Consider the following 21,360-nt stretch of genomic DNA (forward strand, 5'->3'; position numbering starts at 1 on the left):
CTTGCTTTGGTATAGAAAAGTTGGTAAGAGGTTTATCCTGTGGTAGTCAAATGTTGAATTCTACCATGGATGTATTTAACTACCGTATTTCACCACATAATTGCCACATTTTTATACCGATTTTTCTTTTAAAAAGTGAGGGTGTAACTATTACACTGTGGCGACTTTTACACGGTGAAATAACAGTAAGAAGCAACAACATGCTATGGACACCGGTTTCTTTAAGAGGGCAATGGTGCAATACAAAGCAAATGGCACAGACATTGTCCTTTCCATTCGAGATCTTGCCTTCTCCCTGTGCGAAGTTCTGTCAAAAGAGGAGGCGGCTTCAGTTGTCGATTAAAGTTATTTCTTCCTGGGTTTCTCATTCCCTTTCAATGCTATTCGCTCGTGCAGAGGTGGAGGAAGGAATCACGGATGGGCGGTGGAGGTGGTTGCTCGTCTGCTGCTTCCTCTTCTTGGCTGGGGTGGCCCCGGGGTGCAAGCTCAGGTTGGTGGCAGTAACAGCAGCCTGGGCCTGGCTTTGCCTGTCCTCCTCCAGCTGGCAAGCCAACGAGGGCCTGGACTCCCACCCTCACCCCCTCAGGAGCCTGCTGTGCTGACCCTTGGCTCGCACCAGAGTTATACCCTGCTACTATTATGCGGTAAATACTTTTGGAACAAATTTTAAGGTACCCAAAAGGGTGGTGCAACTGTTATGCAGTGGTGACCATTACGCGGTGAAATATGGTAGTGGTTTAAAAAAATTTAACCCCGCTCTTCAGCAAAAAAGGTACCCAGAGCAGCTTATAAATGACTTTAAAAAGAACATAAGTTCTGCCTTCAAGCTTACAGCCTAAAAAGACAAAACAAAAGGAAAGAGTGGAAGAAACAAACAAACTTAGGTTCAAGTTGTAAGCTATAATTTTTAGTGACTGATTGGGAAAATAATAACAAAAACATCAGGGAAGCAAATTGAAAAATTTGAGTAGATTAGCTGTGAGCTAATAAGTAAATGGCAGAAAAACAAATTTATTTGAGAAACTAACGCCAGAATATAATTGAATAAAATTGTGCCTCTCTTTTTCCTAGTTCATAATTTTTTTACCTAATACCTAGGTTTGAGACCAATGACTCAGTCTACTCAGAAGTAAGCATCCAGTTCAATGGGGCTTGCTGCTAGGTAAAATACGTGTAGAATCTGCCACCTAATTCTCACTCTGTATAGTATGAAGTTTTTCCTTAGCCAATTTAGGAATATGAGTGTTCTTTGTTTTGATTAGTTATGATACATACGACAGTGCTCCTCTTAGGCTTAATTATAGCTAAACTTGATTTTGTTAGATCCAACTTTTCTAACAAATGCATTTTAAAGACATGGGTGTAGTTTCCACGCACTGGCTGGAATCCATTAAATCGTTTCTTTCTCTTTTTTAAAGTTATTCCTTATTGACTTTGGGTTGGCCAAAAAGTACCGGGACAACAGGACAAGGCAACATATACCATATAGAGAAGACAAAAATCTCACTGGCACAGCCAGATACGCCAGCATCAATGCACATCTCGGCATTGAACAGAGGTAAGGTCCAAGCAATTTCTGTAATGATGCTAGAAGCTGTAAATATTTGGGATCTTGAATAGACACAACCTAAATGAATTTTAATTTCTAGCTAAAGAAATTAGCTAAGAAATGAAGGTGGATTAAATGTTCTCAACGGTTTAGTATCTTCTTCTTAAAATGATTCCCTCACAACAATTTCAGTAAACTAGGATCTGTCAAAGCCTGTTTTACAAATAAAACTTTCCATCTGGATGACACAATGTAAAATTCCCCAAACCCAGATTCTGTTCAGTAGTTTTGGTAAAGTATTATACTGCTAGTGTTTGGGTTTCTGTGTATGCCAGTTGTTTTGAATGGGGAGAGCTTGCACTTACTATGTTTAAAACTATTTTGGTTGTTTAAATTTTAGTTGCCTAGTTCTTGCTTCTAGAAAGATGGCTGAATAATATCATCTAGGTAGATTTCCATGACTCATTGAAAATGCTAAACTCTGCTTAGAGCACATTCCTATCTTGTGGTACTATTCTGCTTCTAGACTTCTAGGTCCTTATTCCCAAAATCAGATGTAGAATCTCATTGAACCCAAACAACTAAATTTGTTTATAACTCAGGTTATGTATTGGTATGTTGGCAGTTTTATTGACTACCAGCTTCCTTTCAAACCATGCTAAGTCCTCAGGTGGCAAGTGCTTTTATACCTTTTAAGCATAAACTAAAAAAAAAAAAAACCACACACACACACACAAAAAAACCTGCCTCTTCCTCCACAGTCGTCGTGATGATATGGAGTCACTAGGATACGTATTGATGTACTTTAACAGAACCAGCCTGCCGTGGCAAGGATTAAAGGTATGTCATGAAATTTTACTTGAGGTTTATACTCTGCCCCCAATCCATCACTCCCACTAGTGTAGTAGAGAACACTGCTACACATAGTACTGTATACTTGGCTCAATTGTTAAAAAGTCCTCATAACTCCATGGTGTCAAATGTTTTCTCCACATATCTTGAATAAAACAAACACAGTATGCTTAATGCACAATAACCATATGATGTAGGCATTAGACTGCAATAAATGGCATTCAGCTACATTCAAAACTTAATACCAGATTGACCTTCATTTCCTTTGCAATATATTGTGGTACTGTGGTACCTCGGGTTAAGAACTTAATTCGTTATGGAGGTCTGTTCTTAACCTGAAGCACCACTTCAGCTAATGGGGCCTCCTGCTGTCGCTGCTCCTCCGCTGCATGATTTCTGTTCCTGTTCTCAACCTGAAGCAAAGTTCTTAACCCCAGGTAATATTTCTGGGTTAGCGGAGTCTGTAACCTGAAGCGTATGTAACCTGAGGTACCACTGTACTTGGAGATTTCATATAAAGCCTTTTCCATCAAGGTTCTGTCTGTCTGATATTTGCAGCTGTCCTTGTGTCACATATATTTATCCATGTGTCCCACAGGCTGCAACAAAGAAACAGAAATACGAAAAGATTAGTGAAAAGAAGATGTCTACTCCTGTTGAAGTTTTGTGTAAGGTGAGAGAAAAGCTGTTGTTAAGAACTTAAACTGCTTTGGCAAGGAGCTATCTTTTCATTAGTAAAGTAGCCAAGAACTCTTAGACACAATATAACTTCTTTTCCTTGTTTTCCCGCTCTTAAAAAACAAAACTTGCAATAATCCAGAACTGATGTCTTGCATTTAAGACCTACGAGAATCTTTTCTGTAAGTCACTGTTTGACTAATTCTGTTTGCAGGGTTTTCCTGCAGAATTTGCAATGTATCTGAACTACTGTCGTGGCTTGCGCTTTGAAGAGGCTCCTGACTACATGTATCTGAGGCAGTTATTCCGTATCCTTTTCAGGTCAGTGGGGCTGAGGGTACCACAAAACCTTTGAGCATAACAGTGATAAACTAGCAAGTGCTTAGAACTAGAAAAAAAGTTCTGCTGACTTTTTATCAGCTTTAACAGAAACCCGTAGCCCTCACCAGGATAGCCTTAATCTCTTCATCTGGTTGAGGATTAGCCTGTCACCAGCAGCACTGAAAGCAAATATAACATGTGTTATCTTCAAACACTCACCCAGATCAGAGTCAGTTTTTGTTTTGCATGAATTATCTATAAAATATCAAATCTAGTATTTCAGCAGAAGAAACTACCTTTATTTCATTGACCACTTCAGTTAACTTGATTTGTCAAGAGTGGAAAGCCAAGCAACATTTAAAGATATATGGCTGCAATAAAACACAGTTCATGATGTCACATTTCCCAGGGCAATGGGGTTGTAAGCAAAATTTGCCCCAAATTTACAAGCTGGTTGGATGAACGTAGGCCTTGTGTTTTAGAAAGAATATGGACATACTGGGAAGGGGAATGGTCCTTAAATGGTTTTGTATCTGAAATTTCATGTTACTACCCAAGGTTCAAGCTGGTTTGTATGTGTAAGTTGTACATTAATTACAATGTAAGCTGTCCTTACTGTTTATAAATGTTGAATTGCTCAAAATGGATTACAGCTTTAATGCAGACTATTATAATAGAAAATGACCAAGATCCCAAGTGTCACATGTGATGGTCTGCACAGTCATGCAATTTTTTTGAGTACTCCAAAAAACTTCAGGTGGTTGCCTCAGAGCATAGATAGGTAGCCAGATGGAGGAAGGGAACTGGGTGCAGAGATCAATTATTTCCTCCCACACTAGCATGTGAAGTGCTTTACACTTCATGTATGGGGCTCTTTGGATCTTGGCCAATACTTTGGAAATGACTGCTAAGTGGCTTTCAAACTTGCTGCGAACAGATTTTTAATTATTAATCCACCACACTACTCAATCTTCAAGTGTTTTACAAAGCATTATTAATTTTAGGCTTCAGTAAAATTTGTCTGCTATATAATGGCAATGTAGGTATTACATTGCAGTGAATATTCTGCTTTTTCTTTTTCTGCTCACTAGGACTCTGAATCACCAATATGACTACACATTTGACTGGACAATGTTAAAGCAGAAAGCAGCACAGCAGGCAGCCTCTTCCAGTGGGCAGGGGCAGCAAGCCCAAACCCCCACAGGCAAGCAAACTGACAAATCCAAGAGTAACATGAAAGGTTAGTAGCCAAGAACCAAGTGACGTTACAGTCCAAAAATAATAAACACTAATTTGGATGTCGGTGAAGTTAAGTGTTAGATCAAGGAGGCCATTAAAAACATACATTTGGCTGTTTAGTATTAAAGAAAACGGACGTCCTTGGAAAATTTGACTACTAACTTTAAACCAAGTGTCCTTGTTTTTCATATCATTTCTTTGGGGATGTTGGGTCATTTTAACCACTGCATCTTCTGCTCCCGCATTAACCCCTCTTCAAAACTGGCTTGGTGTTGGGAACATGACAAACAGTATGATCCAAATCCTAGACCTAACACTTTTTAAGACGAAAGCCTTCTGTTTACTTTTTCTATTGGGTCAGCATTTAAAAGCTTTGGTATGGGTACCTTTATTCTTGCATCCAAAATGAAGATGGAAAAGTAGGCATGATCTCACTTGGAGTTCTGCCTAAAGCACTTGTGTGATGGATTTTTATTCCTTGGCATAGATAGTGTTAATTTTCCATCTTCAATTACAAATCCAGGCATGGATTATCCTGTGGGGTGAACTAATAAGGGGACTCTTTAATTTAAATTGAATTTTAACTGTCCATTACGTTAAGTTTTTGCTTTTATTAAAATGTGGATTCAAATGAAAACTGAATTTAATATGTTTTCAATACTGACACCTCTTAAACTGGTTTTCTATGAAGACCAAACCATGGGAGAACTTCTGTCCAAAGCTTAATAAATACAGCCCAATACTGTATATCCTGGGCTTTTGTGGCTATAGGTGAGCCATGTCCTCTATCAGGTTGGCTTGTTACCCACAAAGGAGCTCACGCTGCTCCTTCCTAGAATGGGGGTTCCAAGATCTCTCAGGGTGATGCACTTTCATGAGGCAGCTTCATGAGGTGACATCTACAGAATTGCAAACGGTGGATGCCACATCTGCAGTAATTCAGGTTTAAACGGAACCCATTTTACAGCAGGAAGGTGGACAGTAAGATAGCTAGGAGCTGAGCCTGCTGCTAACCTGTGGTGGGAATGGATAGGGTTGTACCTGTCATAGGGGACCATCATGCCAGTCCTTGAATGAAGAGTCTGAAAAACAATCCTAGTGTGGGTGGGGGGTGGAATACACCTATTCGAGACAAGAAAGAATGAGGTGGAGCTCACAATGCGCTGAAGGAAATAGTAGAAAATCTCTCAAATTTTATTGTGCGCTTAACACATTTGAAGCATAGCCATTCACTATTGTCTTCTGAATAAGGTGTTAAAGGGGGAAGGGGGACAATGAAGGTCTATGAGTTAGTGAAGACTTTCACTCTTCTTGAGAAGCAGAGTCTCCAAAAATGCCAGAAACTGGGGTGTCTGAAGAGAAGAGAAGCCTTCAGTGAAGCAATCTGAGACAAGACTGTGATGATTGTGCCTACCTGTACTTAACATGGAATAAAGTGAAGTTACCTGCTGAAATTGGTTTGCATCCTGGTATCCGTGGGGCAGACATGGTCAAAAGATAATAGAATGGAACAAAGAGGTCTGGGCCAAAGGGACTACAAGTCTTCATAGATTTGAGCATCCAGTTCTTGGCTTTAGCAGACAAACAACCTATGTTTTACCATATTCATCCACTGAGTTCACTTGAGTTGCCTTGTAAGTCCTATTTTGTAGTCTCAAGTCCTTGAATACTGCAATTTGTTCAATTCACAAATGGTAAACATTATTACTCTTACCAGCTGAACTTGAATTACTACTTTTCATGAAATGGAAAAAATAGTCTGTCCAGCAATAAGCAAATGCTTCTGAAAAGTCTGCTTAATCTTAAAGTAGATAATCTTGATCAGTGCCTTTACACGAGGAGAGGGAGACAAGACAGCAGAAAGCACTAATTTCGCATTTCTCCACCAAGTACAAATAATTCTGTAGGGCCAGAGGAATGTGAGTTGAACAAAACTTGAGATTGCTGGCTATTTTGTTATTCTGAGGTGGGGCAGAGGAGTGGATGCAACACAGAGAAGAAACTCAAGGCAGGTAGGGAAAGGACAGCTTTGTTTGCTCCTCTTAGCATCTAGGGTTGGTCACAATTAGCTGTTACACGACTTTCTGGCAAATAGAAGGCTCTTATTGGAAAATAAATTCTTCCAGTGTTAAACAAAATAATCAGGGGGGAGGTGTATTAAATGGAAACAGTGGGACAAAGAAGCAAGGCCTGGTTTTCAGAATGAAATGTTGTAAGAAATGCTTCTCAAGAAGAAATGACTTCAAATGATGTGGACCTATGTGAACACTCTGGATCAACTGGTTAGTAAACATTTTTGCACTTTTCTTATTTATTGTACCCACATATTGCTGTGCTAATATACGCAGAACATATTGGGGTGGATTGTTTTGGAGTTTCAATGTACAATTAATTACTGAATTTATGGGAATATGTTAATTGCACTCTTGCTGCTGCTGTAGGACTTCTCATATTATTGATTGTTCGGCATAAGCAAATACTCTGGTTGAAGATTGCGAAACATTTGTTATGCCATAGTGGAAAAAAATCACTATTTAATTTGCTTTTGAGAGGGCTGACACATTGTTAAATATGAGCTTATATTTGGCTTTTTCCTTGTAAATATTTTGAAGTGACATCCACAGCAGGCCAAGCCTCTGAATAAGAATTTATGAATGCAAACATTGTTGTCCTAAAGGATGGTCGCATCCCGTATTCATAGCAAACATTCCTTGTTTTAGAGCAAAACAGCTCCGCAGAATGTAATAGTTTCCCATAAACACAATTCCTACGTGCATTAAGCATATCCCAGCTCTATGGATACGTGTGTGTGTGTGTGTGTGTGTGTGTGTGTGTGTTTTAAAGAATGGGTCTGGCAAATTTTACAATTAAAGCAAGTGTACTCAATTACAGAAGTTGACTTTTCATTGTTTTTGTTTCAGGGTCCATATAAGAGGTTATAACTATCCGTTTGCAACATCTACAGCTTCATAGTCATCTGCTGGTGCCACCAAAACCAGCAGTGCTGCAACTTAAATACATATTGGACAATAAACTGCATGCTTCAAACAAGATATCTTCATCCAATTGGAACCATGGATGATTTCATAATAGTAGTTGATGAAAAATGCTCTGTTTGTTAGTGCAACTAACCCTTTTGTGGGTGATCAGAATAAAATCTTTATTGGCACAGGTCAGTAATTATGACCAGGCTTTTATTTCATAAGTCAAAATAGCCATTGCTGAAAAGTTACTGAATATGAGTGTGAGTAGTATGCAAAAAAAACAAAAACAAGATTGGAAACTTGCTAGCTTGTCTTACTGGGTGGAGCAACATAATGATTCAGCAAAAAGCTCTTTAGCTGAAAGCAGATGTTGGATTTATTTTTCAGAATAAGGAACTCAAATTGGGAGAGGCAGGGGTGAAAACTTAAGAGTTTGCTGCAGCCAGAAGCAATTCTGCAAATGTACAGTGCATAAGATCTGCATGATGGAAGAAACATGAAATGCCACAGGTTTTATTTAATGGATCCTTTAGCCTACTAAAAATAAGCCACATTGAATACAGTAGGGCTTCTGAGCAAATATGCATAGGTTCAGGCTGTTGATGAAAGAGAAGAGTGTCTGAGATGAAGAAAACACTGAAATTTCAAAATACTTCTACAGCCAACTTGCTTTGACTTAATGAAGAGAGCAGGTGGATTTAAACTAATTTTTCCCCAAGATACAGCTGACGTCAGCTGCTCTGACCTGTTGCACAGTTTGTTTATGAACTGGCCTATTCTAATGAACGTTTTGAAGAAAACTATTACCACACAGATGGAATTAGCAACTTTTCATCATTTCCTGAAGGAAAAAAAATGTAGACTGCTTGGAATCTTGAAATCTAATTCATCACTTGTGTTACACAAAGATTACTGATGCTGTCAAAAATTTGGAAAGAAGACCACGATCTTGAAGAAAAATGTGCCAACAGGATTCAGTTGCAATATAAATCAAGCATTAAATTAACTTAATCTTCCTTGCCTATATTTTAACCCTGAATGCAGGTTAGATGCCTGACTGATGAGTAAGACATTGTGACATAAGCTTTCTTCAGTAAACTCGCCTGTAACCTCAGTGCTAGAGGTTGGCTATTCAAGGTACATACCTGTTCCTTAACTTTTTTAAAGAAGGCCACTGGTGAAAGCTTTTGTTAAGCATCTGGAGACACAAGTCCCCCCCTCCCCAAGAACTAAACCAGCTTTTCACAGCAAAGCCGCCTCAGCAGGTAGAGAGAGTGCTATTGGCTTCATTTGAAATTCGGCAGTCAAAGATGAAAAATGAACTAGGAAATGAAAAAGCAATTTTTTCTTTCTTCCAGTCTATAAATAAGTTGATGGTTTTTATTTGAAGGACATTGTAAATAGGAAATTATACACTATTTGAGTTTGTATTTTAATAAAATAATAGTCTTGGTTTTTTATGTTATCTTTAAACATTGTAAGCAAAGAGTTAATCTATTAAATAAGCACTGTACCAAAAGCCACTTGTTAAAAAGTATAATATGGAAAGTTTCATATCTACCTATATAGTTTTGAAGGTTCTGTTTAGTTCAATATTGCTTAGTTCATCACAGCCACAGACTTGTGGTTTACTGTAATTTTAGAATGAAAGGATTCCGTTAATATATTTAGATAGTGGAATTGTCACAATTGTCAGATGAAATTTCTATCAAACCCAACTCCTAAAACACCTTAACACTACTGTGGCCATGAAGAGTTGGCTTTGACAGTATTTTTTCATCTTTCGTCTTTGTTTCTTGACTAGTAATTGTTTCAACTGGTAAACTTCCATCTCCAAAATAACACTACAGACTGGAGCTGAATCCCCTTAATGTAACAAAATGTATGCACCTTTGGAGGAGTATTTAGTTTCACTTATTTTGTTAGTATTTAGTTTGGCTCAGTACCCTCTGTAGAACAATACAAATGTAGCCAGACAAAGATGGTCATGGAAACATAGGAAGCCTGGTTTGCTAAACAAAAAACCTTTTTGTCTATGGGGACATCAGTATCCTAGATACAAAATCTTAGATACAGTGTTTGTGTTTAACCCCTTTTAGGTCCTATACAATAGCCACTCCGATGTGATTTGAAAGTAGCTGGTTTACCTCCAAGAAATTTGTAGGGTTTAATAAAGGTTATACACTATAACTGGAGTATGTCTCACAAGTTCAGTTCAGACTAGAAAGTGAGTCAGTATATTCTGTGAATATCAACCACTAAGTATATTTAAGCAACCAATTGAGGTGCAGGGACGCTTTTTCTAGGTAGAACTAAGGAAACTTGCTTGAAAGTATTGCTCAGTTGAGAAGGGAAACTGAGATGTGCACTGCTTCTTGAGGAAAAGCTAAGTGCAGCAGGAACAAAGTAAAGGCTGTGCTGAAGTAATGTGTTAAGAGCTATCAGAGTAAGAAAGCTAATAGAATTGTAGCGTCTAATAACACAATAACAAGCTCTTCTCTCAATATTACCTTTCTAGACAGTTTTCTTTTTGTGGGTGAGAAAGGGGGGATTCTGAATGTGAACAGTAAGGGGAGGGGTATTGAAGGGTGACATCACTTTAACTGCAACATCTCATGATGACATGCACATGTACAGTTATAGAAATTGAATGTTTTCTAATTTCAACTCAGACTGTGCTCTTCAATGGAGGTGTTCACACAGTTAGCAGTAAGCCAGTGATGTGCATACCACTGGGAGTCGGCCTTAATTTGGACATAAATATTGTGCTACCTGCTGCTTTGGTGATTACTTAGTAGGCTTCCCTTTGTTTTTCACATTGGTAGTAATGGGAAAGGCAGTGGCAATGCACTTGGGCAAGGAGCAGTTGGAACACTAGTTCTTGTGTTGCAATATCATTGAAAATCTGAAACTTGGGGGTGGGGGACGACTTTCTGGAAAAGGTAAAATCTTTAAATGAAGACTTCTATGTACTAAACCACTACCAGATTCTGATGCTTAAAAGATCTAACGTATGGTGTTTTCTACCATATTTAACTTATTAAATGTCTGTGTCTGCAGTATACATATACTGCTAATTCCATAGTATTCAAGGCCAGGCCCAGTGAGTGGTAATGATGAATTTAGGCCACTCCTCCTGTATATTTACATTTCAGTGGAGGTTTTTTCTTCTTCTTCCCTTTCAGTAACCTTAATTATAGTACAGTCAAGAGGTCGCCTCCTTAATTTCAAAATAGAAACCCAGTGGGCCAATTGCTAAGTTTTGGTCAGCATTATACTATCAATTTAAACTTGTAATTGAAAACTGGAAGACTGTCATCTGAACTAAATAAAGCTTTTTTCTTTGATACCACTGGGCTTGTGCCTCTGCAGTTTTTCCTCACTGAGTGAAGATGACAAACTACTGTATATATTAAATGCCAGTGTGCCTGGAGCTAGTGGTCTATAGTCTCTAACTGCATAATGTCAAGTCAAGCATGGGTTATTGCAGAACAATGAGTCGTACAAGTGATGTTGACTCTTATCCTGTACCCTCTACTATCCACAGGAGCGTAGAAATATTACTTCAAAGCTTTTACTGTAGAGTAAATGCTTTTCTCCTAATGTTAGTACATATAGATGCTTTTGTTCAGAATAGCTTTTGCCTTAATTATTATTTTTGGTTTCAGATTAGCGCAGAGTTCAAGTTTTGTCTTACGTATAATCAACACATTTAAGGTAATTTCATTAATAAAACAATTTTGAAATGTTTTCGTACACTTAAGTAGATTTTTGTTTTTAATGCGGTTTGTCAAGTCTTGAGTTACTTTAGTTGTGTTAATTTCTGAACAACGGAAAGCACATTCTCAAAAAATAAATGTCATAGCTGTGTAACTGTCTTGGTGATGGTTCCTCCAGCAGATTCTGTCAAACTTAATTCTGAAGAGCGGAGTTAAACCCAGAGTATTAAAATTGTAAATTGAAACCATCTAACTTATTTCTGAGGGAAGACTTCTATCAGTACTGCTATTAATACCTAGGTATCTCATATCCCTTGTATCATACCTGACCTCTAATGCTAAGGCCTATGAACTGGCTGCATATTTTAAAATGCACACCAGCTATATTTGTTATGCAAAGGGTGTTTGTTTTTTAGTCCTTGGAAGTTTAGTAGTTTAATATTGAGGACAGTCAGAATTAAGTGACTAATTTAGACCAACAGACAGTGGGCTTGTGGGTTGCTGCCAACTTTCTGATTAATAGTGACTTCAGGTGTGCAACATGCAAATGTGCAGAAGAGTAGAGAGGGCAAATGATAGAAAACCTGAAAACTTCCAATCTCTGCTCAGACTAAAAGTTTTGTAGGTGGTAGTCTTGAAAGCCATGAAACGATTGCCCCAAATCTTCTGACCTAGATTATAAGAATATTTACTTTCTGCAGAGGTGAAAGGAATTCTAGTGTGTCATTAGTCTATCTTACTTGTTGCACAATCCCAGAAGGGAATAGAGCATATTAAAAGCTAATTCCAAAGATCTCCACAAACTATCAGGAGATTTTTCCACCCACACATGGCTGTTAATGATTTTTCTATTGGGTTTCAGCTCCCCAAAGAAATATTACCACAGTAGATCATCTCCTGAACATAGAAAAGTTTCTCAGAAGCTGTGTGGAGGAGCCCAAGACATGCTTATGATTAAAGAAGCTATAAGTTTAAGGAATGAATAGAAAAACTGCCAACACTGAAGAAGTTGGGAATGGGGTAGTTAACTATGGCTTACAGTAAGACATCTTAACTTAAAATGGATTTTAGTAATTTTTAAATTGTGAATCTACTGGTAAAATGTGACTGTTTATAAGTTCTGCTAGAATACTACCTGAATAAAAGAGAAGGTTATAGTTGCACACTTTAAAATTATCATGCTGAATTCCAGACTATCTAGGAAATACTGAGCTAAAAATTCTTTTAAGAAGTTCTTCCCTCACATAACCTTTGTGGCTGCATACTAAAATGAAGAGTTATTGGAGATTAAACATCATACTGGTTCATGGATGTTGGCGCAGTGTCCTTAACTTTGAAAATTGCCACTGAATCCACCTGTGTAGTTGTAGGTTTGAAAATCTATTTCTGAGTGGTTTACAATCTTCATATATTACTCAAGATCTGTAATGGAAGTTGGGAGAACAAATTTCCAGCTGTGAGGAAAAACCTTACCAGCAATTTCCAGTCAGTTGTATTTTACTGGACGGTCCTTTTCTGCACTTGTCCTGATCCTGTCCTTGCCTGGTTATACAGACTATTGGGAGTTTCTTTGACAACTGCTTCTCAGCCTATGAAGCAGGATGCTATGGTGGGTCACCAAAGCAGGCAGTTCTGTTTTGCTGATACTGAAGCTCTTTAGCAACAGGACACAACATTACATTCAGAAGCGGAAAAATTCTCTCCCCCAGGAAAGCACCTAGCATGGGGATGACCGGTTCTCCAAACCCAGGGAGAAAAAAATAGCCATAGGAAGTACGTTTCCCGCTCAGTCCCAGTAAGGAATGGGGGAGAGAAAATGTAGAGGTTACTGACTGCTAAAATGTAATTCAGGAATAGCTTGAAAGAAGTTGCCTCTGAGTAGAACACAAATCCACTTCATTCCAAATAAGAAAAGGCTCACCAAAAAACTTTCAAGGCCTATTTGTGTGCTACTGAATATTTGTCCATGGATATATATATTTGTTTGAAATGAATGTGAGATAAAGTCCTTCCCAAAACCTTTGTTTTTCAGTAACAGAGTTTGCTGTGCCTAGACCCTGTGTGAGAAGTCTCTGCCCCCCCCCCCAACTTCCTCTTGTTTTCTAGAGGAATCTGTTTCTATAATTTATCGTTCTTTTAAAACCCATACTACTGCTGATTGGTCTCATAATTCACCCTGCTTTTGCACTACCACCCCATCCCTTTCTCTGGAAAAGGAAAGGTGGTTTTTCACTTCCCTCATAGAAGCTGTGTTGTCAGTGTTTTGTGTTTTGTGTTTGAGTCCCATCAACTGCTAAAATGTAGGTATTCATTCTCTGGCATACCAGCAGTACAAACAGTGGTTATGAAGGGAGCTTGTGGATGAAGGGAAACAGTGTATATAGCTTATTTTTATAAAATGATTGCTGCTTCAATGTCAATGGAGATAGAAATAGAGATGGAGGAAAAATTGGTTTTAAATGGATTTATACGTGGAAATTGTTTGTTCCAACCTAATTGAGCTTTGCCTGCATCAGGTAGTCTCAGGTATTGATCGCCTGCCTATGTCTGAGCCACATATCCATTAACAGTTATTTTTAAAGCCTAATTATACGCAGAATTATACACACAAAGATGTATATTGTAATTGCAATGCACACAAGTCCTATGTGGTACCATATTTCTGCAGCATAATTTTATTTATTAACACATGTATTCTTATACAGCTATATGCATTGTTGTATGTATCTCTGTGTTGGTTACTTTAGGAAACCTTGAGCATGTATGTGTATAATAATGCGTATAATATGTGAGTTGTTCATATTTTTAGTGGAACTGATAAAAAAGTAACTCATCATCAAGAATAAGCTTAGCATCAGTGTTTTCATAAAAATCCTTCCCTAGTCTGATATTAGAGTTTGTTTACTCTTGATGGCTTCCTTCATATATTTGGATTGGGTAGATTCCTTATGGAAACTGTGCAGGGCATTTACATAGATGTAAACAATTTGGATTTAGAATAAATGTGATTTAGTAAACATTACTGGGTTTATACGCAGAATTAAGTTTCATAACATCCTAACTTGAACAGCTGCAGTCAAACAAAACTTTGCATCATTTAGCAGTATTGCAACGTAATTGTAAGGACTATTAAGCCTAACCTAATGCTGCTAAATGTTCATCAGCAGTCTGCAACTGCCATTCTGTGCTGGTAATCCCAGTAGTGTTTCTTACAATTTGAGAAGCCACAAAGCTACATTAGATGAGAAATCACTATTAAATAAAACTCTTAAATGGGTTGCTTGTGGCCAGACTAAAATTTCTTTATTTGAAACGTTTGTCGAGTACGTTGATGCGACATACCTTCCCTTTCATTCAGAAAAGAGGTCTCTCTGACTCAGCTCATTGGCAAGGACCAGACTGTACATTCCTTCTGAAAGGATGGATGCTGCTGGAAATTGCTGGATAAATGTGTATATGAATGGTAGAAAAGCAAAAGCATTGTTCACTTTTGTTTTGCTGCGGGCACACACCATGGCTTGATTTTACAGTAATCTGTACTGGTTATGTTTTATTGCAGATGTTGGCTGTTTAAGAAAGTCTCTCAATCCTGGTTGCAGGTGGCAACCATCCTTTGAGTCTCTTTCTTAGACCCACATTTTGGATTATTTGTAGTTGTGCACAGCAAGATCTATATAGCCGCAGTTTCAAACACAGATAAAATAATTATCTCAAGTGACAATGTTTTTCTTATGTAGAGAGCAAGTACTTGTAAGTTTCCAGCTTTTGTACCCACTTCCCTGGGAGGAAGCCCTATTGAACTCAGTGGGACATGCTTTTGAGTTGACATGCATAGGATTGCATCATAAGCCGTGTACCGGCTGCTCTTAATTCTACAGTCTGTTCCCTTGCACATTCATGAATCAGGGCTGCAAGCTTCGTTCAGTGGATAGGCAGCAACTTGAATCAGTTGGACTTGAGTTAAGAATATACTAGTTATTTCAAGGGCCACTTTTTGTTAATGTAGAATATGAGAGAAGGCCACTTCTAGTGGCCTTTCTAACAGACCAGTTTCTGGTATCCTAAACATGCAACTCTATTTAAATATACTTGGCTAAAAGAAAAGTGGTTAATGAGCTAAAACTTAATTGTAAGCAGCCCTAGCATGAATGTATCAAGAAATATCATACTTCACTAATGGTGGTTGGATTATGAATAGCGATGTGTTGCTAAGACTGGCGGCCAATAGTAGCATTGCCTTAAGGAAAATGTGAATTATTGCATGCCTTTCTCTTGGTGTACAAGTAGGACTCTTTTTACATGGGGCAAGGCTGCTATCAAACAAACTCAATCAAGCATGGATTTAAGTCTGTAATTTTGAATTGAGTAGCATTTTCCTTCGAAGGCCATAATGTTTGTTTAAAGCCTCCCACTCAAGTGGCTGTTTTTTATTTCCAAATATCAAAGTGTTCTGTTTGCCTTCCAGGTTTTTGAGCATGAAGAAGAGAACAGATGAAGCAGAGCAGAATGGAGCAGGATCTATCACTCCCCAAATCCTAGGAATTTTAGTTCATAAACACACTTGCCGGTGGTTGTGGGCAACCATCTACTTGATGTAAAGAACTTAATTTCAGTATAAACTGGCTCTGGGCAGTGCCGTTGATGCTGCAGCTTTGAGTTGTAGCAGCTGTAATTGTGAATATTTCTGAGATAGTGAAACATGGTGTCCAGTTTTCTATTGCATTTTTTCAAGTGGAAAAGTTTAACTGAATGGTTGACACACAAGTGGTGGAAAGAATTGTGCATATGCCAATTTTTGTAACCTTTTTACTTTGAACTACACTGCTTATGAGATCTCATTGTTTTGGAAGAATGGCATGAACAAGTCTTCAGGAACAGTTGTGGTAAATTGTAAATGCTCACAATTGTGCACTCTTTCTGGGTATTCCTCCCTGGTTTTGAAAGCTGTACACTTAAAACATTCTTAAAATTGCTGGTGTCTTGAGTGACATAAGCCAGCTGACAATGGTAGTAACCAAAGATTCCAGTTTTTAAGCATATGAAAGACTCTGCCTGCTTACCTGTGCTAGAAGTAACAGCATCTAAAGTGAAGACTTAAGAGAAACTTAGCGACTACTAGATTATCTTTAGGACTCTGCATTAACTATAATGTTCTTGGTATAAAAAGAGAAACAGCATATTTGTCACAAATTTAGTTAACATCTTACAACTGAAACTTGTATGTAAGTTGTTTAGATAAATGTAATCACTGTAAACATCTATATGAACGAATTTTGTTTTTATTTTGGAAACGGGAGCTTTTTTGTTTACAAGTTCATTAAAAACTAAACTGTTTCTGTAAGGAAATGAGGTTTTTTTTTAATTTGCCTTGATAATTTGCAATCTAAATTAGACACCACCCTTTTTTAAAATGGGCAACTACAAGGCCATTTGTTAAAGCAAAAGTCCTATTTCTTAATCATTTTAGATCTAGTGTTGTAACTCTTCCTCACTTTTGTTTTTCAATAAATTTTGTATTTTTTTTCTTGATGGGGAGGGGCGCTCTTGCATTTTTATAATCTGTTGCATCGATACCCAGCCCACTGTAACAAGAGACTGGATAAAAATAAAGGCATCTTTTCAGACCCATCACAGCAGCTCACAAGCCTTGCCGTTGTCTTGCATTGGCTGGACTAATTTGCAAAAGTAGCTTTGAAGATTTAAAATGGAAGTGTGTGGAGGATTTTAAAAGAAGGAATTTTCTTTTCAAGTTCTTGTGAAGTGGATATGACCAGATTTACTCTTGTTCTCAGGCAGCATCTCGGTGTGCAGTGTTCACATGGGTTACTGCCTTAGGCTATCCTCACTCTAATCCAGCTAAAAGATACTCTTACTGCTGGTGATTCGTCTAACAGTGTAACTTATTCCTTTATAGCATGTCAGAATAAATTTTAAAAGTTGTCTGAAAATTCTGCCAGATGCCTATTGTGTACATGGTTTTTATGACTTTCGGACCTGTTACATGTTTGGGTTGCAGTGCATATTATGCGCGACACTGAAGCTCTTGAACAGTTGTTTTTCCACAAATTGAATTTTCAGGTATTTTATGGTCATGTGAACAAGAGCATTTTCAAGATGCATAGTCTACTTTTAAGAACAATTTGTGGAATGTTATGTACAGGTATGGTACATGCAGGTTAGCTCAGTTAAGTGAGTTGGGCATTTTACCTTCCCTTTTAAAAAAATGCAGACTGAACAAAAGCTCCTTAATTGCTCAAGAATTAAGAAATGATTGAAATGGGTTATACTGCAGAGACCATGGGTAATGTATGGCATGTCTAGCTTTGTGATGCATTTTTTAATCTCACTAGGGAATGATAGGAAACCAGTAGAATAGCAGATAAAAGTTCAGCTTCAAAAACAGTTGACTTGTTTAGCTACAGCTATCACCTGATTGAAGAAATCTTAGTCTGTTTGCATAACTTTCACTGAATAAATTAGAACAAATTTGTATATAAGTAGCATTAACATCATTTTTTAAGTTTACATTCAGCCTTCAATCTGAAGATTTGCAAAGAGGTGCATAGCAATATATTAAATTCACAAACCAGTACAGGAACCATAGAACAGATATCAAAACAAAATATCAAGAAATAGAAATTCTGACAATCAAGCAGTAATCCAAATCCACAAGTCAGGGCAAATAAATGTCGTACATAATGCCTAAAATAGGGGACAGTGCCATATCTCTGGTGAGGCAGTTCACACCTGGAGTGCCACAACAGAGAAGACCCTGCAGGGCCTCTCCTGCAGATCCTTCCTGCCATCCTGTACTTTAATAGTACTTGTTCCCTAAACCAAAGCCAGCACCTTAAATTGGGCTGATAGCAAACAGGCAGACCATGCTGATCCTTAAGGAATCACTGCTGCAGGATACTGCTTCGCTGCAGTTTCTGGACTATTTTCAAGGGCAGCACCACACAGAGAACACCACAGTAGTCTATTTGAGAGGATGCATGTAGTACTACTGTAGCTAAAAAGAACTGTAGCTAGGCATAGGTGTTCCTTGGCACTTGCGCCACCTGGGCCTCAAGGTAACATTGACCCCAAGACCCTTCTCTAAGCAAGGATTGCAACTCCATCCAGAACAGGCAATCTTCCCAAACAGTTAGTCTTGCCAGGGTTTAGCTTCAGTTTATTGGCCTTCATCCAGCCCATTGCCTCCAGGCATCTGTCCAGCACCTGAATCAGCCTCTTCTGATTCAGATGAAGTGGAGAGATAAGGTTGTGTGTCATTGGCATGCTAATGCCATTTTACTTCCAAATTTCCAGATAACAGCTTCCAAGAGATAGTAAAGAGCATGGGGACAGACTTGTGCCCTGCCAGATTCCACAGCATAACTGCCAGGGGACAGAGCAAGAGTCTCCCAGTGCTACTCTCGAATATTAGTTCTGCAGTTAAGAGCAGATGCACTATAATATGGTGCCTCTGACTCGCAACCCACAGAGCTGATTCAGGAGCATACTATGGTTAATGGTATCAAATGGCCATGGAGAGGAAGAGAACCAGCAGGATTGCCCCTTTTCTGATAAAGGTCATGTGAGATGACCAAGGCCATTTCAGAGCTGAAATAATTTTTAAAGCCAGACTGAAATGGGGCAGAAGCTGGCAAGTCACCACCCTCTCAGTCACTTGCCCCGAAAAGACATTTGTGGCTAGGTAATAATTATAATAGGGACGCGGGTGGCGCTGTGGGTAAAACCTCAGCGCCTAGGACTTGCCAATCGCATGGTCGGCGGTTCGAATCCCCGCAGCAGGGTGCGCTCCCGTCGTTCGGTCCCAGCGCCTGCCAACCTAGCAGTTCGAAAGCACCCCCGGGTGCAAGTAGATAAATAGGGACCGCTTACCAGCGGGAAGGTAAACGGTGTTCCATGTGCTGCGCTGGCTCGCCAGATGCAGCTTGTCACACTGGCCACGTGACCCGGAAGTGTCTACGGACAGCGCTGGCTCCCGGCCTATAGAGTGAGATGAGCGCACAACCCTAGAGTCTGTCAAGACTGGCTCGTACGGGCAGGGGTGCCTTTACCTTTACCTTTAATAATTATAATTATAATATTTGTATCCCGGCCAAGGCCAGGCTCAGAGCAGCTAACATAAAAACAACACAATAAGCACAAAAACAGACACCAATTAATTAAAATACATCTTAAAATATTAATAAATTTTTATTTGATAATAAATTTTTATTTGCAGTTACCCAATACCTCCAGCTCCAATGAGGGTCTCTTGAGAAGAGGCCTCACCACTGCCTTTTTGAGGACTGAGTATGGCCTTCCTAAGTGAAGCATTAACTACTTCCTGGACCTCACTCAATAAGGCCTCCCAACTAGCTTTTATTTGCTATGGTGGACAAGGGTAGAGGTGGTAGGCTTGGACACCTATCAGCACCTTGCCCTGGGGCCACAACAACTGAAACTGACCCTCAAATCCCGGCAAGCCTCTGCCAGACTAGCTTTCTACCAGAGCAGTCCTTTTTCTAAAGGAACAATTTTTAAAAAGATGCCTCTTCTAAAATTACTCTTGTTCAAACAGGCACCCCTCGTAACCATAATCTTTGTGTCAAAAGGATGGATGCATCTTTTAAGATGGCGCCTATTGTCAACACTGTGAGAAAAAGTTTACATAAAATGGGCAATTAATTGTGGGCATCTTTTAGGTCAGTTGGCTAAATGTTGCAACCCTGCTTTGAACCAAGAATCTGAACAATGAAGTGTGCAGATAAAACTGTTCACTAAGCCTAATGCTGGTGCCTTAATTGCTATCTGTAATAAAGGCCAAGAAGTGCAGAATGTTGAATTAAACTTTCAAAATCTAGGCTATGAATTTTTAACGGGTTGTGTTGCCACATTGTTACAGGAATCTACCGGTAACAAGAAATTATTTAGCAACATGGCAGGTCTTTTCAGGCTCCCTCTCCTCCATTTACTTATTTATTTTTAAACAACTGCAACAAACATATAAAGGTCTTTTCAAGCTACCTTTTAACACAGATGGAGCAGCAAGGCTAGAGGTTCCCCAAGCACTTGCCTTACAATAAAATATTAAAAGTATGCCAGAAGCTGCTCTTGATACATACTAAGAAAATAATTCCTTAACAATTCACATCAAGACCATATAGTTAACAATCACCTTTTCTTTACAGCCGTTTTGTCCACAGTGGTCAGAATTGCAGTTTGGTGGTCGTGTTGGAACTGGGCTTTTCTTAGCAATGATAATAAGATTCTGTTAGAGTCTTCAGGAATTTGAGTTGAGTTCAACTTTTCTTTCAAATGTTTCTGGGCCACTAAGTGAATAGAGATTGCTGAAAACCCGTCAGCTAACTTTATTCTAGGATTGGTTCCACTGCTGGGTATTAAACTAGCTTTGTACTGAAGTAATATTGTTCAGAGGTTCTATACTCTCCATGTCATCCTGTAGTAAACACTGTTTAAAACTTTCCCAAATGTGTATGTTGCATATGTTCTGAAGTGACACGGAGCTCTTGCAGCAAGAAGTTTTCACATGCCTGTCTTTGAGGAAATCATCCTGAAAGCGAAAGTTCGTTGCTCTGGTTGTGCAGATGCCTCCATAAGCACTCAAGGCCAAGTCTTCCATTTTTTGTGTGTGCATCCTCTTCTTAATTTGCCATTAATTCTCTTCATTTTATTCTGCTGTGCAGGAGTTATTTTTTTTTATTTGTTCAATGGGTCTACTCTTGCAACCTAGGTCTGTGTTTGAGCAGATTCATCAGCCCTTTAGGATTTTTTTTATATTAAAAAAATACTAAATAGAGGAGAGTCTTTGCAAGAATTTACAAGTGCCTCAGAATGGGGCACAATATGTTAAAAGTAGTTGAAGTTCAATTTGAATTCTTGATTGCCCTGAGATGCACTGTTCTGCCAGTAAAAGGCCAAGAGCAGAGTGTTAGAATTCTAGACTTGGTTAATCAAACCTTTTGGAAATATAGAAATATTTTTATTTTCCCCGATATACAATAAA

At 38.6% G+C, this 21,360-nt stretch overlaps 1 protein-coding gene across 10 annotated transcripts in view; it reads left to right on the plus strand.

Moving 5' to 3' along the window:
- Positions 1–20,819, plus strand: part of CSNK1A1 (casein kinase 1 alpha 1) — a gene marked incomplete at its 3' end in the record, with an annotated part of 43,590 nt that extends 22,771 nt beyond the window's left edge. For 2 of the 10 annotated variants that reach the window (XM_079964866.1, XM_079964872.1), the window contains 6 exons: positions 1,419–1,558; positions 2,311–2,389; positions 3,000–3,074; positions 3,294–3,400; positions 4,492–4,640; positions 5,959–6,093. In XM_079964866.1, the coding sequence (XP_079820992.1) occupies positions 1,419–1,558; positions 2,311–2,389; positions 3,000–3,074; positions 3,294–3,400; positions 4,492–4,640; positions 5,959–6,017 (609 nt within the window). Of the gene's footprint in view, positions 1–1,418; positions 1,559–2,310; positions 2,390–2,999; positions 3,075–3,293; positions 3,401–4,491; positions 4,646–5,958; positions 6,094–7,560; positions 7,911–11,291; positions 11,341–15,807 lie in introns of those variants that run through there. The other 8 variants (XR_013835644.1, XR_013835645.1, XM_079964870.1 and 5 more) reach the window with 8 other exon arrangements.
- Positions 20,820–21,360: the final 541 nt, after the last annotated feature.

This window comes from Podarcis cretensis (genome assembly GCF_951804945.1).
Source record: "Podarcis cretensis genome assembly, chromosome: 2".
In the NCBI taxonomy this organism is placed as follows: domain Eukaryota; kingdom Metazoa; phylum Chordata; class Lepidosauria; order Squamata; family Lacertidae; genus Podarcis; species Podarcis cretensis.